Source organism: Acomys russatus, chromosome 8 (genome assembly GCF_903995435.1).
Source record: "Acomys russatus chromosome 8, mAcoRus1.1, whole genome shotgun sequence".
Taxonomy (NCBI): Eukaryota; Metazoa; Chordata; class Mammalia; order Rodentia; family Muridae; genus Acomys; species Acomys russatus.
This window is the reverse complement of record NC_067144.1, coordinates 21800227-21817146: the sequence shown is the minus strand read 5'-3', so window position 1 is coordinate 21817146 and position 16920 is coordinate 21800227. Positions and strand designations below refer to the sequence as shown.

The 16920-nt window shown below is 44.8% G+C and overlaps 1 protein-coding gene across 1 annotated transcript in view; it reads right to left on the bottom strand.

Moving 5' to 3' along the window:
• Positions 1-6237, bottom strand: part of Gpr156 (G protein-coupled receptor 156) — a 61979-nt gene extending 55742 nt beyond the window's left edge. The window contains exons 1-2 of the mRNA XM_051150433.1: positions 6052-6237; positions 5344-5480 (exon numbers count right to left, since the gene is read on the bottom strand). Of these exons, the coding sequence (XP_051006390.1) occupies positions 5344-5480; positions 6052-6147 (233 nt within the window). The 5' untranslated portion in view covers positions 6148-6237. The remainder of the gene's footprint in view (positions 1-5343; positions 5481-6051) is intronic.
• Between the last annotated feature and the right edge of the window lie 10683 nt (positions 6238-16920).

Genomic DNA, 16920 nt, shown 5'->3' with positions numbered 1-16920 from the left:
TTACTCGGTATAATTATTTTCATATTTATCCATGTGTTTTTCCAAATCGGTAATTTATTCTTTTTATTGCTGAATAGTAATATATCACAGTAATTTGTTTCTGTGCTCATGTGCTAATGAATACTTATGTCATTTCCAGATTTGAACTATTAGAATATAGTTTCTATGAACATTAATTATAAGCCCTTCTATAGACATAGATTCACTTCTCTTATGTAAAATCTCAGGAGTAAGATTGCTGAGTAAAAATGAATTTTGAAGGAAACTGGCTGGCTAGGTTTTCAAATAGTTTTGCACAATGCACTCTTACCAGTAGTGTATGCCAACACGTAACAAACAAGGATTTTATCACATTTATAAATATTTCATTTCATTTCATGCTTTTCTTTTTATGCTCTCAAGATTCATTTTGGAAGGTCAGCTGTTATTTCATTCTTATGAAGCTGAATTTTCCAACATTTTCTTTTGTGGATTATACTTTTGATATTTTATTCAAGAAATATCTTCCCAAGATCACAAAGTTTTTCTATTATTTTAAAATAAATATTACAGTTTAAGGTTTTATTTTTGAACATAGTACATGATCAAAGGGTAATTCTTGGATGTGAGTATCCAGTTTTTCCAGGGCCATTTGTAGAGAAGACTGAACTTTCCCATGAAACTGTCTTTGCTCTTGGTTGGTATCTGTGGGCCACAGAAATGTGAGTTTACTTCTGTGTGTTCTTTGTGTCAATTTATATGTCTATCTTTGGGTATTCTAGGTTCTTCATGTGAATTTTGGGATCAGTGGTGTGTGTGTGTGTGTGTGTGTGTGTGTGTGTGTGTGTAGAGGGGGATATAACTGTGATTGAGTTTATTTTAAAAATAGGTTCCTTTGGATTTGCTACATAATCAGATTGTCTAAAAGTAAAGACCTCTTAGTGTTGTTCGTTGGTCCGTTTTTTTAGAAGTAGGTATCTTTTAAGGCCCATTGCCGAAGATATCATACATCTGAGTCATTAAACATCTAACTGGTATCAACTAGAAGCCTGCCTCATCCTTACTGGCTACCTTTCATAGTGCAGGGAGGTCTTGCTACCACAGGAAAAGGAACTCACCAAGTTCACCTAACTATGAACTCTGTGAGCTACAACACTGACCTTTCTGATGAGATATGCTCACTGGTGCAATAGTGGCACCTACGCTGTGAGAGTGACCAACAACTAAACAGGATGCTCACTGGTGCAATAGTGGCACCTACGCCGTGAGAGTGACCAACAACTAAACAGGATGGTCACTGGTGCGATAGTGGCACCTACGCCATGAGAGTGACCAACAACTAAACAGGATGGTCACTGGTGCGATAGTGGCACCTACGCCGTGAGAGTGACCAACAACTAAACAGGATGGTCACTGGTGCGATAGTGGCACCTACACCGTGAGAGTGACCAACAACTAAACAGGATGGTCACTGGTGCGATAGTGGCACCTACGCCGTGAGAGTGACCAACAACTAAACAGGATGCTCACTGGTGCAATAGTGGCACCTACGCCGTGAGAGTGACCAACAACTAAACAGGATGCTCACTGGTGCAATAGTGGCACCTACGCCGTGAGAGTGACCAACAACTAAATGGGTTGTCTCTATCATGTCCCTCTCCTCAAGGCTCAGGGGTCTATGAGGAAGAGGTGTGTGAGAGATTGTAAAGTAGTAGATGACTTCAGGGAAACAGTGTTTCCCAGACACAATAGGGAATGCATACATGTACGTACACACACACACACACACACACACACACACGCGCGCGCGCGCGCACGCACACACGCACACACTCAGAACTGAATTGATCATCTGATTCATTTGTTTGTTTGTCTGTTTTGTTTGCTTGTTTGTTTTGAGATAGGGGTTCTTTGTGTAGTTCTAGAACTCACTCTGTAGCCCAGGCTGGCCTTGAACTCAGAGATCTGCCCGCCTCTGCCTCCCAAGTGCTGGGATTAAAGGTGTGCGCCACCATGCTTGGCTGGACTCTTTGATTGTAATATTGATCCTTTGAATACATTTTATTGTTCAACAAAGCACTTTTGAAAATGGGCTACTTTATCTTTCCTTTCTTATACTATGCCACTGTACAACGTGTTTTGGTCACAGTGCTTCTTATGATCTTATTCTTTATAAATATTCAGCTTTAATAAATTCCGTATGTATCAGTCATGTTTCTCTGGAAAACTGTGACTAATAGAGTAAATCCCAGGTATTCACATGGCTACAGGCTTCTCACAGGGACCTCACTGCAGGGGAGCCTATAACACAGCCATCTACAGCAACCAAGTGAGAACAAGATCCAAGATGAAAGGTACCGTTTTGTACCCTAGCAACAGCAAAGACATCTCATTAGTAAACAAGTCAATAAGTCTGGCCCACACTCAAAGAGCTTTCGGAAAGTGAGACTCCCTGGAACTCAGTGGAGAGCATCTTAGAGGCGGCCTCCCTTGCGAACCCGACACTGGGTAGGGACTCTGCTTTCATCCCTTACATGGCTAACTGCATCTTCACTTCACTATCCCCCACCCCACCCTGCATCTGAACTCGGTCAGTGTTACTGATGTTTATGAAGAAGCTTTTGATTTTAAAAATTTCTTATTGGAGCGCTGGAGAGAGAGATGGCTCAGAGGTTAATGGCACTGGCTGCTCTTCCAAAGGTCCTGAGTTCAATTCCCAGCAACCACATGGTGGCTCACAACCACCTGTAATGAGATCTGGTGCCCTCCTCTGGTGTGCAGGAGTACATGCAGGCAGAACACTGTATACATAACAAATAAATAAATCTTTTTAAAAAATTCTTAGTGTCTTGTGCTTTCTATTTTATCTGTTTCTAATGATCTTTACCATTTCCTTTCCACTATTTGTTTTAGGCTCTTTTGTTCTTTAGGGGTTTTTTGTTTTTTGTTTTTGTTCTTTTAATGTAAAGTAGAAGGTGAGGTTAACAATTTGGGACATTTCTTCATGTCTAATAAGGATATGAATGTGCAAAGTATTGCTCTAAAGATACATGTACCAATAATAATGACTAAGTTCATTGTAGACATCGCATTTTTTTTAAATTTTAAAATGAAATTATTGGGGCTGGAGAGATGGCTCAGAGGTTAAGAGCACTGATTGCTCTTCCAAAGGTTCTGAGTTCAGTTCCCAGCAACCACATTATTATTGGCACATGTTCATTTTAATTCAGTTCAAGATACTTTCTATTTTACTTTTCCTTTTGATTCCTTCTTTGAGGATGGTTTTATTAAAGTGTCCTAAGTAGATTCTGTGTATTTTAGGATTTTCTGGGTTCAATTTAATTCCATTGTATTCAGTACAGTCCACTATAATCTGTATGATTTGAATTCTTTTAAATGTTCCTTTCTTCTTTCCTTCTTTCCCTTTCATTTGTTTTGTTTTTCAGACAGGGTCTATGCTGTTCCAGAACTCCCTATATGGCCCAGGCCTCAAACTTGTTCTACTCACAGCTCTGGCTCTGCTTCCTGAGTGCTGACATTACAAGGGTGAGTGAGCCACCACAACTCAGTTAAATTAAGTATAACTTTGTGTAGGGCCTGGTGAATTTTCTGTGTGTCCTTGTAAAGAATGGGAGTCTGCTATGACTGGGTGAAGGGCTATATGAGTGCCAGTTAGCTCAAGTTTCCTAGTCTGCACTGGTTTTCTGTTGTAAGCTACAATAATTTTATTTTAAACAAGGCTGGGAGTGATAGTGCAGGCTTTTTTTTTTTTTTTTTTTTAAGATTTATTTATTTATTAAGTATAATGTTCTGCCTGCATGTACACCTGCAGGCCAGAAGAGGGCACCAGATCTCATTATCGATGGTTGTGAGCTACCATGTAGTTGCTGGGAATTGAACTCAGGACCTTTGGAAGAGCAGTCAGTGCTCTTAACCTCTGAGCCATCTCTCCAGCCCCAGTAATTTCATTTTAAAATAAAAAAGTGCAACATCTACATTATTGTACTACTTTTGCTTTTGCTTCAGTAATGTACTCTTCTTCCTCCAGCATCCATGTGTGATCGCTTGCACACGCGCATGCAGGAGTGCCCGCTTGATCACTCGCTCATGCATACACAAAACATACACACACACTCACATGCATGCACACATACGTACAGACAGACCCGTACACTCCACACACACACCTCAGAACTGAAAGGAAGTGGATTCTCTGCCTGTGATGCTGCTCCTTTGAACAAATTGTATTGTTCTACAAGCCACTTTTAAGACAGGGTTTCTCTGTGTAGCCCTGGCTGTTCCGGAGCTCACGCTGTAGACCAGGCTGGCCTCAAACTCAAGAGATCCACCTACCCCTGCCTCCTCAGTGCTGGGATTAAAGGTGTGTGCCACCACCACCTGGCTTATTTGTTTATTTTTTAAACATAAGCAAATGTCTTCTCTGTCTTTTCTACTCCATCAGTTTCATGGGTAGGGAAGACATGGTTCCTATGTAAAGAAGCCATTAAACTGGCCACTACAACGCTAAGAGTGCACAGTGCACGGCATTCCCATGTTAAGGCTTATTGGCGGCGGAAGCTTTAAGTTTTTTTTATTTTACTTTTTAGTGTGTGTGTGTGTGTGTGTGTGTGTGTGTGTGTAGGTCAGAGGATAACTTGTAACAGCAAGTTCTTTCCTTCCACGATGTTGGGGTCTCAGGCATCAAAATCAGGTCTTCGAGCTCCTTCACCCACTGAGCCATCTCACTGGCTGCAAGGGAGGAGCCTATCTCAAACTCCCTATAGTCAGGGATGACGTAATCTCCCTGCCTCACCTCCTGAGCTCAGGGATTACAGACAAGCATCGCCACACCCGGCAGTGTGATGCAGAGGACCCAGGGCTTTGTGAACGCTAGGCAGGGCCCTCTACCAACCGAGTTGCCTCTCCTGCTCAAAGTTTCCTTCGTTTCAACTGGCAAAACTTGGCCCCTGAATTCTTTCAACTGCTGGTTTACTGGGAGCAAAACACAAAGGGGACAATGGCATCTTTGTATCATTTGCTGACCAGCGCTAGCTTACATTATAGAAATCTGGTAGTTCTCTGACCCCAGACACATGCTTCTCCTGGTTGTTTTCTTGGCAGCGTTCACAGCTTGGACTTAAACAGCCTTTCCTCCAAGACCACTAAACACATTTACCCAGCGCCCATTATGTGTCCATCTGTTCTAAATGCTAGAGGCACAGTGGAGAGCGTGACAGACACGGTCCCTACGATCACAGGCTTTGCTTTGGTGGCTAGCTGCTCGTGGTGCCAACACGATGTTAGCACTCTGGCCTTCACAGCTCTGGGTCCAGGGAGTGAGAATCCAGGCGGAAGGCTGCTTACCTGTTCTTCCTGCAGCGAATTGTGAAAGCCAAGAAGAAAAGCACCAGAAGAAGTCCACAGCTGAGAAAAGTCCAGACCACACCCACGAGGGCAGGGGACAGTGGAGAGCCGAACGTACCACTGTGCTGGGAATCAGCCTAGAGGTAGAACAAAAAAAGAGAAACTGTTAGAGTATCTGGGCCAGGCATGGTGGTGCACGCCTTTAATGCCAGCACTTGGGAGGCAGAGGCAGGCGGATCACTGTGAGTTCAAGGCCAGCCTGGTCTACAAAGCGAGTCCAGGACCACCAGGGCTACACAGAGAAACCCTGTCTCGAAAAACCAACCAAACAAACCAAAACCCAAAACAGAACAAAAAAATAAAATAAAGGATCTGTCTAGCAGTGATGGTGAACACCTTTAATCCCAGCACTCAGGAAGTCGAGGCAGGTGGATCTCTGAGTTTGGGGCCAACATGGTCTACAGAAATGAGTTCCAAGACAGCCAAAGCTACAAAGAGAATCCTGTCTCAAAAAACCAGAGAGAGAGGTGGGGGGAGGGAGGGGGAGGGAGGGAGGGAGGGAGGGAAGACAAGAACCAAAATTTGCTGGGCGATGCTTGTCCTACATCGGCAGTTTCTCTTCCGCCACCCCCATCACTAGCGCCGTCACCACCTTTCCCATCCCCGTATGTATATGAATAGTACTGATACCCATGGCTGCTCACTTACAATGGTTGCCTTGCAAAGATCATGAAGGGGTCTGCGATCCAGCTCCTGGCCAGGAAAACTGTCGCAAAATTCAGAGCAGTTGATTTCCGGCTCCATGTCACCTCTATGGGAACCTCCTCAGTCTTGGCTACTCCCTGGTGAGGATGCAGACCTTTCACTAAGGCACAGAAGCGACTCAAGTCTTCCCACCAGAGGCCCCCATCTCAGAGCTGCCTCTGGACTCCAAAGCCAGGCTCAAACACGGTTCCAAGCCGATGTGAAGGGTTGTTTTACCAGGCTCCTTCATCAGACGGATCTGAACACCAGACATTCTTCAGCTGCCCCTTACTGCCAGTGGGCTTTGGTCATGCTACGGGCGTGTTGATTCTGGGTTCGCCACCGGAGGGCAGTCAGTGCTCCAAGTGCTCTCACACTGGGTCCTGGAGGAGAGCAATTAGACCAACTAGCAAGCACGCACACACAGGTTTTAAATATTTTTACTGCCTTAACTATACAAGATTACATCTATCATGTGCAGTTATATGCTTATAAATACCACGGGATTTTTAAACATAGAACGTTTTAATAAGTATATTTAAAACTCATTGTAATGGATACTTAAGCCGAGATAAAGTACATTTCATAATCTCTAGGTTAAAAAAAAAATCTCTGCATGCTCCAGAGCCTTTTAATGGCCAAGCTCTTTAAAACCCCTACTTTTGATCCATAAGGCAAATCTTCTCCTTTTCCCTCTCCTAAACTCACGCCCTAAGACCTTTCCACAGAGCTCCTGTCTCTCATCTCTCAGGGGCTGGGGGAGCCTTCCATGTCTAGACAGCTGGGCCGCCCAGAGCTTTGTACTGATTTTTAAGTTGTCAGAATGACTGAGGTACCAAGGGCTAGTTGAATCCTAGGGTGAGGGGCTGAGAACCTGCTCAAGAAGGCGTTATTTCTCTCAGAAAACACTCATAATATGAATACTGTGATCTGAAAAGAAGCCCAGGCATCTCAGTGCTCTGGAGGATGAGTTAGATGAACAACAGTTGGCTGGTCTGGCTACAAGGCAAGACGAGGAAGGGGAGGAGGGGAGCGAGAGAGAGAAGCAGGTAGCGCATGCACGCACGCACACACGCATGCACGCACGCAGTCACAGATTGGGCATGCCTGACTCTTAGCCCTATTTTTAAAACCAATCAGTTACCTGGGACAAGCTGCTGAGGTGTCCATTTAACCAAAGCGGACCTGGCCCCCAGGTTCTCCCAGCATCCCTCAGTCTCTACATGCTACAGGGCATGGCTGCCAGTATACCACTCTCAACCTTGAACTTTCCAGTCCAGGGGCAGGGCTTCCTCTCCCCAGAGGCTCTTCACTATATAATCCAGATGTTTTGGTCCCCTCCCCCTCTTTCCCTCTCTCCTCCCTCTCGACACATGCCTCCCCCCTCACTTTTCTGTCTCTCTCTGCACGTCAACTTCCCTGACCTCCACCTGTGAGATCAATGAACTCATCCCAGAGCTGCCCTCTCCCCCCAGTAGACCTGAATTTATTACTTTAATTTGGCTTGAATTGGTTCATTCCACCATCAGAAGAATACCTATCACAAGCCAGTCAGAGGGTGCCGTTTCGGCTTTGTGCTTTTGAAAGCACCCAGCACAGGAATCTCTGTGCAGGAAACGTGGACAAATATTAACTGCTACTAATCAGTAGTCACTGGACACTAGAGCCACGATTATGGCAGAACAGTGGAGACAGGTGCAGAGTGTCATCTTTAGAGTCTGTGTGCTTCTGTGTGGACAATACAGCACCAGGTGTTGGCCAGTCACTGGCCTCTACTATGTTCCTGAATTATTTACCAGCTTCATGGCAGAGCGATCAGGAGAAAACTAAAGTCCACTGTCTCCCATCAAACATTTGAATTCTCGTGCTGTCTGGACAGATGACTGAATATGAAATCAAGAAGCAAACAAGGCATGGCTATTTGCATCCTAATTTTGTTGGAGTTCCAGCTGAAAGAGCTCATTCTCTCTCTCTCTCTCTCAGACACACCCTACTGACTGACGTCAAGAGTCACAGGGCAGACTACACTATGATAGTCTGGAGGGAGATGTGTTTTTATACTGCCTTTTCCATCATACTGGTGAACCAAAGGCACAAATTTCTAGCCTGTAATGCTTTGTTGTCTGGACCCATCCTATGAAGAGAGGGTGTTTGGTGTCATGCCAGACACTCCCCTACCAGGTCCAACAACCGCCAATGTCTGTAGTCATTGCCAACTGTCCCCAGCATGTGCCAAATTGAGACTCCCTGGTAAAGACGTACAACACATTGCATACTTGAGGGGACCCAGAGAAGCACAGCGCTGGGGACTAGATCTTGAGAAACCCTTTGTTCCGTGAACGTCAAGTTCAGGAACCTCATGTACTCTGCTATTAGACTGCCGTCTGGGGCAGGTATCCAATCCCAAGGATGACACTCAGTCACAGACATTCGCAAGCGAACAACCACAGCTCTATCTCTCAGTGTTTAGAAACCCCTAAACCCATGTTCTGAAACAGAGAAGGGTCCAGCCATTGAGAAGAGAATTGTTGAAGGGTTCGTGGTGTTGTCTGATGGGGGGGGGGAGTGCAGTCAGAGAGGGAGATGCAAAGGCATCAGATCATAAGACAGAGTCAGAACTCAAGGCTCAAGGAGTAAAGTCAGCAAATCTACCCCCATGAAGCCACCCACCCCCAAGCTATGTTAATGCTACACACAGTAGCCGACCAACACCATGTGCTTACAATTCATTTAACAGACACTGCAGAATTCTTTTCCAAGACAGTGTTTTATGGGGCTTTTTGATAGTCTTATAGCCTACTTACTAGCATATTTATTTAAATTTTATTATAAATAATCCTATTTATTTCTGGTCACATGACCACCATCTATTAGCAAGTTATTTTGCAGTTCATAAAACTTCTGCTACTGCCCGGTTAACCACTGTGAGAATCACTTTACTCCTGTAAGCAACTTAAAAAAACAGACAAAACATATGAAGCAATTTTTTTTTCCCTTAGACATTGGGCAACAGATCATAGGACTTTGGCTTCTAAGAGACACTGTGCCTGAAGGCAGATTCTGGGCTGAGACACAAGGAGGGAGAACCAAACTAAACAGAAACTAGATGTCTTGCTGAGGTAAGAAGAAAAGAAAGGAGAAAGAGAGAGAGAGAGAGAGAGAGAGAGAGAGAGAGAGAGAGAGAGAGACAGACAGAGACAGAAACAGAGAGAAAGAAGGAGGAGAAGGAGAGGAAGCAAAAAGTGGGAGTTTAGGGGTGTTAAGTGGCTGTAATTTGTAAGATAGAGTAATGGCCCTTTCAGCAGGAGACAGGAGAGAGAAAGCGCTTATGGAATCCGTGGAAGCCTCAGCCTTTCTGAGCTCCGATCTCTGTACAAGCGAGAGACGCTAACTACTTAAAGCTGAAGACGCCACCTGCGGGAGGAAGCAGCTGGGCAGTCCCAGGAGCCGCGCGCACACACAGTGTTCCCAGAAGCTGGACAGAGACACATGAAATGAGAACACGGAATAGAATCTTCAGGAGCGGTTGAACTAAGTGAGCCCAAGTCCGAAGGGTGCTGGGGGCTGCCCTAACAGTGCTTCAAAACCCAACGTCTCCAAGGACTTGGAGGGATCCACCGCAAGTTTAGCTCTTTCAACAACACGACCGGATTCCTTTTCAGCAACACAGCAGGATCTAACAGTTAACAACATAAAATTAGGAAGTGTCCATCATGCTGGAGCTGGAGGCAGAGCTCAGCTGGGAAAATACTTGCTGTACAAGCGTAAGGACATGGGTTCAGTCAGGTGGTGGTGGCGCATGCCTTTAGTCCCAGCACTCGGGAGGCAGAGGCGGAGGCCGAGGCAGGCAGATCTCTGTGAGTTCAAGGCCAGCCTGGTTTACAACGCTAGTCCAAGACAGCCAAGGCTACACAGAGAAACCCTGTCTCCAAAAACAAACAAACAAACAAACAAACAAACAAACAAACCAAAAAGGGCATGAGTTCAATCCCCAGCACCAGTGTCAAAAAAAAAAAAAAAAAAAAAAAAAAAAAAAAAAAGCCAAACATAGCGTTGTACACTTATGTAGCTATGTATTTATTTTTATGTACTTTTTTTTTGGCGTTTGGCCTGCATGTATGTCTGTGTGAGGGAGTCAGATTCACTGGGCCTTGAGTTAAAGACAGCTGTGAGTTGCCATGTGAATGCTAGGAACTGAACCCGGGTCCTATGGAAGGGCAATCAATGCTTTTAACCACCGAGCTGTCTCTCCAGCCCCAGCAGCAAGCACATAATCCAGACAGTGTAGTGGGATTGGTGAGCATATGGTTAAACAGATTTTTTTTTTCGAGACAGAGTCTCTCTTTGTAGCTTTGGCTGTCCTGGACTTGCTTTGTAGACCAGGCTGACCTTGAACTCACAGTGATCTGCCTGCCTCTGCCTCCCGAGTGCTGGGATTAAAGGCGTGTGCCACCACACCCAGCTGGTTAAGGAGAGAGTCTATCTCAAAAAATAAAGTAGAAGACAATTGACAGAGACATGCTACTTTATCCTCTGGCCTCTCCGCGCCACATGCATGCACACACATTTATTCACATGCACACCCATGTGCACATACACAAGAACATACACATACATAGGTGCACACAAGCACAGGCAACAGACAATAAGCATGCCAAGCATTTAATGATTAAAAAAATAAATATGACTTACAAATATAAACGTTTGAATATAGTTCAGTGGGAACAGATGAGAGAAATGACACAGCTGGCAAGCGCAGACCTTAAAACAACTGCTACCCATGGTTCTACACCACAACGCAAAACCTGAGAAGGCACAGGGAACAAAGATACGAAGAAGAGCCGAACGGAGCTCCCGCAGATAAAAGTAGAGCATCTGAAAGAAAATACCCTAGGTTAAAATGTTTTAGAAAGAAATGCTGGTTAACTTAAAGACTTAGGGAGAGAAATTATCCAGGATGAAGCCTAGAAGAAAAATGGTTAATAAAGATGAGCATGCTGATCTGTGGGAGATAGCCAGCGCCCCAACACTCACGCAGCCGGCGTCCCAAGGTGAGAGGGCAAAAAAAAAAAAAAAAAAAAAAAAACAGGAAAGAAATGATCCTTTTAGAAAAATTCAGGCCCAGAAAATATGAGAACCAGGTGCTGTAAGCAGCTGGTGGTTTCAGGAGGAAGGAGAGCCAGTTGGCTTTTTTTTTTTTTAAGGTGTGGTGCCTGGTAGGTGGACCTTACAGCAGTGGATGGCCTAAGCCCATGGCTTAGTGGGATAGATCTGTCTGTCTATCTATCTATCTATCTATCTATCTATCTATCTATCTATCTATCCTTTCTCTCTCTCTCTCTCTCTCTCTGTGTGTGTGTGTGTGTGTGTGTGTGTATGCACGCACATGTGTGTACACAAGGACATAAAGTTAGGACGTGGGGTGTATCTGGTAGGAGTTGGGGGAAAACTGAAGGTGAGTGTGCATATATGAAATTCTCAAGAATTAATACATATGAGACTTTTGCTAAATAAACTTTTGTGAGGAGGAGGAAGAGAAGAAAAACAAAACAAAACAAAACAAAAATACAACCAACCAACCAAAAAAACAAAACAGTGAGGAAAGCTTCTTCCTGAAGTCTCTGCAGGAATTCTACAGTTTGCAGTTCCACATTCCTAGTTCCCAGCCCTGGGGACAGTGTGTGTGTGTGTGTGTGTGTGTGTGTGTGTGTGTGTGTGTGTGTGTGTGTGTGCGTGTGTGTGTGTGTGCGTGTGTGCGTGTGTGCGTGTGTGCGTGTGTGCGTGTGTGCGTGTGTGCGTGTGTGCGTGTGTGCGTGTGTGCGTGTGTGCGTGTGTGCGTGTGTGCGTGCGTGCGTGCGTGCGTGCGTGCGTGCGTGCGTGCGTGCGTGCGTGCGTGCGTGCGTGCGTGCGTGCGTGCGTGCGTGCGCGCGCGCGCGTGCGCACGTTCTATCCTGGCTCTGCTAAGGGCAGGGCAGCTGCTCCCCAATTTCTATGGGGAGAGTATTTCCACAGCAGAGCGGAATCACTGCGTCTCCCAGCAGCAGGTGGGTGGGCGAAGGGGCCGGACTTGACCCACCAGCTGTAGACCTTGGAGGGCATAAAGCTTTGAGATCCACAGCTGTGCATTCTTGAACTCTACATGAGTCTTTGATCTCTGCATTCTCCAGCCTCTGCCTCTCTGCCCTTCCTAGCTCTCCCTGGAGGCTCTAGCCTCAAGAATGTTTTTTTCTGGGTATTCCAGGAAGCCACACTCAGGCTTTTAGTTTCACATTTACAAGTAATGGTTCTTTGACTGAGCCTTGACTTGTCTTCTCCCCCTCCCCCTACTGCTTGCAATGGCCAGGCTGCTTGGTAGACGGGATTATAGAAAAACAGACTGGATGCTGGCTTGGATTCCCAAAAGTGCCAGTAAATGTGTTTATAAGCAATGGGAATATTTTTCTTTCTTTCTTTTTTTATGCCTATTTTTGCTTTTGTTCTTGTTGTTACTGGGTTTTTTTGTTTTTGTTTGTTTTTTTTAGACAGGGTTTCTCTGTGTAGCCTTGGTGGTCCTGGACTCACTTTGTAGACCAGGCTGGCCTCGAACTCAGAGCGATCCGCCTGCCTCTGCCTCCCAAGTACTGGGATTAAAGGCGGGCGCCACCACTCCCAGCCCTTATGTCTGTTTATTTTTATTTTGTGCATTTTCATTTTATCAATGTTTTTGCCTGGACATAGGAACATGCACCACATGTGTACAGTGCCCACAGAAGCCAGAAGAGGGCATCAGAAGCCCATGTCCAGAGTTACAGATCACTGTGAGCTGTCATGTGAGTGACAGGAACTGAACTCTGGTCCTCTGCAAGAGCAGCAAGGGTTTGTAACCTCTGGGTCATCTCTGTAGTCCCATAAGCAGTAGGATTTTCATACACAGTGGGTCATCTAACTGAAGAGAACATCACTGTGTGTCCCTGGGCCAGCTTATCCCTCCACTAGTGTATGGACTTTGGCTTCCTCTCTCCTTTGCTGAGATGCAGTGAGCAGCACTGTAATGGACCAAGGCTGAATTTACGCCCCAGCTTCATAATAGTGTGATTGTGGTGTCTTGGGCCAGCACCTCTCCAATTCTTAGCTGCCTGCTCAATGGGATAGCAATCTGTGCGTCAGGGCATTGGTGGGTAGATACCATATACAGAACATATACAAAGCAATGGATGCCTGCTATAGCTTCTCAAATAAATGCTGACTTCTTTCATTTCCACAATCTAGAAGGGCCATCTATATGGAACATGAGGGTACACATAACCAAGGTTGTCCACCCATCCACCATCCACCGTATCACATCTCTAAATTTATTTTTATTTTATTTTATTTTATTTTTGAGACAGGGTTTTTTTTGTTTAGCTTTGGCTGTCTTGGACTCGCTTTGTAGACCAGGTTGGCCTCGAACTCACAGCCTCTGCCTCCCGAGTGCTAGGATTAAAGGCGTGCACCACCATGCCTGGCTTTGTGCCATATTTTAAAACCAGCTTTTTTTTTTTTTAAGAGTTATTAACTGCAGACCTCGAGAGCAGATTTCATGTATGTTGTTCACTTCAAAGAACATTGATTATTGTTATCTGCTAATCACTGTGGTGAGGGGTGGGGCTTTACCTGGGAACAACGAACACTTTGTTGCTCGAGCGCCTCGCACAGTGCCTGTTACACACTGTAGCTAAGCAATACCCGTTTACTGGCATGTCCTAAAGATCCACAAGCTGGAACAGTGCTTGCGTTAATGCTAGACACAACTCCTGATTTCAGACACCTACCCCGAAGTGGTGTGTTGCTGACTCTCAGGTACAAGCTGGCACAACCACAAAACTGGCCTGTGAATTTCTGCTGCCTCATACTTGCATTCTGGAGACCCCTTAATATCCCACAGACTGGGATTTGATCACTGGGGGGGGGGGGGAAGCACCGTACAAAAACCCTCACTAACTTTTCAGAGTTGCCTTGGTACCCAGTAGCACTTAGACACTATTATGTAAATTAAATGTGCACGATTTCCATAAAAACCAGTCAACAAATGTCAATTAGTGCCCATTAATATGCAATAAAATTCTCATTTGGAAACTCTTAAGGGCCAATGATGAAATGCACCCGGGTGCCCTCTTCCAATGAAGACTGCTCTGAGGTACCTGATACCTTTCTAGTCAGCTGAACGGTCAAGTGTCATAACAAATCAAGCCTCTGGCAGCAGCAGCAGGACCAGAGAGAATGAACGATAAGTTGAAGGCTTCGGGTCTGGGTTTGGACAGCTCAGGTCTTAGCCCTGTCCCTCTCAGGACCCAGATCACAGGCCGGGCAGGTTCATAATCCTACTGTGCTAACAGTACAGTATAGTCACCTTGGTCCCTGGGCTAAAGGACATCTGTGAGGGTGTCATGCAGCTGGGTGAGGGTCACTCTGTTCAGCGACACAAAGGAGCGTGAGTGCCGAAGCCTTCTGGCATGGATCCTTGTATGTGAGCCCACTTGCTGTCCGTGAATTCCAGTTTAAGCTGGAAATTAGATTTCCCTAAATGGTAGTTCAGTATTGCCGTGTGAGTCACATCACTTGGGTGGGAGCAAGTTGGGATCTTTGAGAAGAAAGATGGAAAATACAAACCATCAACACACCAGCCGCTCTGTAGCCACGTCCTTAACAAACTGTATTAAACCTGGCTAGAACTCAGAGATTTCTCCTCTTTTCCTCGTCCTCCCCCCTCCTTTTTCTTTTCTCATTCTCCTCCACCCCTTCGCCCATCTCCCTTTACTTCTAGCTAGCTGTGTGGCCCTAAGTGATGATGGCTGTTAGTGACTGGGAAGTCATTCAACGAGAACCTTAACTCAGCGTAGGAAATAGGCCGGGTGTGGTGGCGCACCCCTGTAATCCCAGCACTCGGGAGGCACAGGCACACGGACCTGGCCAGCCTGGTCTACAACATGAGTCCAGGACAGCCAGGGCTATTAATACAGAGAAACCCTGTCTCAAAAAACCAGAAAAACAACAACAACAAAAATCCCTCCCCCCAAAAAGCAGCATAGGAAATATAGGATTCCAGCAGCGTTTAAAGGGCACAGACCCTTGAAATAACTTACTGCAGGCGACTTCGACAAAGCTCACACACATACACGCTTCAAGCCTCAGGAGTTATTCTCTAAGATCAACTTACAGAAAGTATGATTAAGAAATTAGACAGTTAAGCCTGGTGTTGTGGTGAGCGAGTGCCTTTAATCCTAGCACTCAGGAGGCAGAGGCAGGCAGATCTCTGAGTTGGAGGCCAATCTGGTCTACAGAGCAAGTTCCAGGACAGCCAGGGCTCCACAGAGAAACCCTGCTTCAAAAAACAAACAAACAAACAACAAATCCAAAATAAATAAGCCAATGAAGAGATTGTAAGAACCAGAGGGGATTGAGTCCTACAGCCGAAGGACGTGGGACACACCCCTATTTCTAACCCAGAAGCAATCTCCAACTGACAGCCATTTGAAAAGGAGAAGTTAGTTTTCTTCTAGGGACACAGACTCACTGAGAAAACAAACCATTCTTAAGAGAAGACTGGGGCTGGAGAGATGGCTCAGAGGTTAAGAGCACTGTCTGCTCTTCCTAGGGTCCTGAGTTCAATTGCCAGCAACCACATGGCGGCTCACAGCTGTCTATAATGAGATCTGGTGCCCTCTTCTGGCGTACAGACATACATGCAGGCAAAACATTGTATATTTAATAAATAAATAAATCTTAAAAAAAAAAAAAAAAAAAAAAAGAAGGTTGCATGGCCAGCAATTGATGACCAACACAAAATGAACTGATGGTGTCTTTGGAGGTCTTCATCTCAAAATGTTGTTTCAAGACTTACTTAGTTATGTTCTTTGTGTTTATTGCATGGATTCTGGTTTTGTATTTTCATGAGATTCCTGTGTGTGGGAATGTGTGTGTCTCTGTATCTACATGTGTTTCTCATGTGCACTTTATTCGGCTCTTTTTCTTCTGTTCATTTTGTCCTATTCCAACGTGTTTTCCTCTCCTTTTGTTTTATTATTTCTTAGATGCCTGTTTGTTTTCTAGGGAGAGACAGAAAGGGTGTAGATTTGGATAGAAGATGAAGTGGGGAGGAATTAGGAGGAGTTTGGGGGAAGGGAAATCATAATCAGGATATACTGTATGAAAAAAAGAATCTATTTACAATAAAAGAAAAAAAATCAATCCTTTCATCATTCAAGTCTTGATTCTTAAACAGTCTCCGTCGTAGTTATGAAGGTCATGGAGAAAGCATCAAATACACAATATTGAGGGGAGATCACAGCACCCCCAAACCTAGTTATTCCAAGTGAAGATCCTCATTTCAAAGCACAGCTCAGATGAAGCCAGGAGTAAGAACATTTAAGTGAAGCAATTTGCATACGTGCTGTCACAATACAAGCATATCTTGGTGGCCACCCACGAAGCTCGATAAAGGTCATGATAAGCTATGTTACCAATTAAAACAACTTAATGATAATCTTAAATCTGTCTTTTAATTAGAGTAACTATTTATATGTTAGATAATTACCACACACATATGTTTAACAATCCATTAGGTTATGTTTTTTACTTGTCCAACTTCGTTTATGTTCCTTTTCTTGTATTTAAAAAAACAAAAAAAAATTTCCCTATCAGCTTTTAGAAAGCGGGGGGGGGGGGGGGGGGGAAGCCCTATTAAACTGGGCTTTGTAAAGCATGCATGTAATCCCAGCACAGAAGATGCCAAGGGAGAGGAATTACAAACTTGAAGCTAGCAAGTGTTCTACCCAAGTTTGTCTTTGACTGTTTACAGTATTATGCACTTTCACA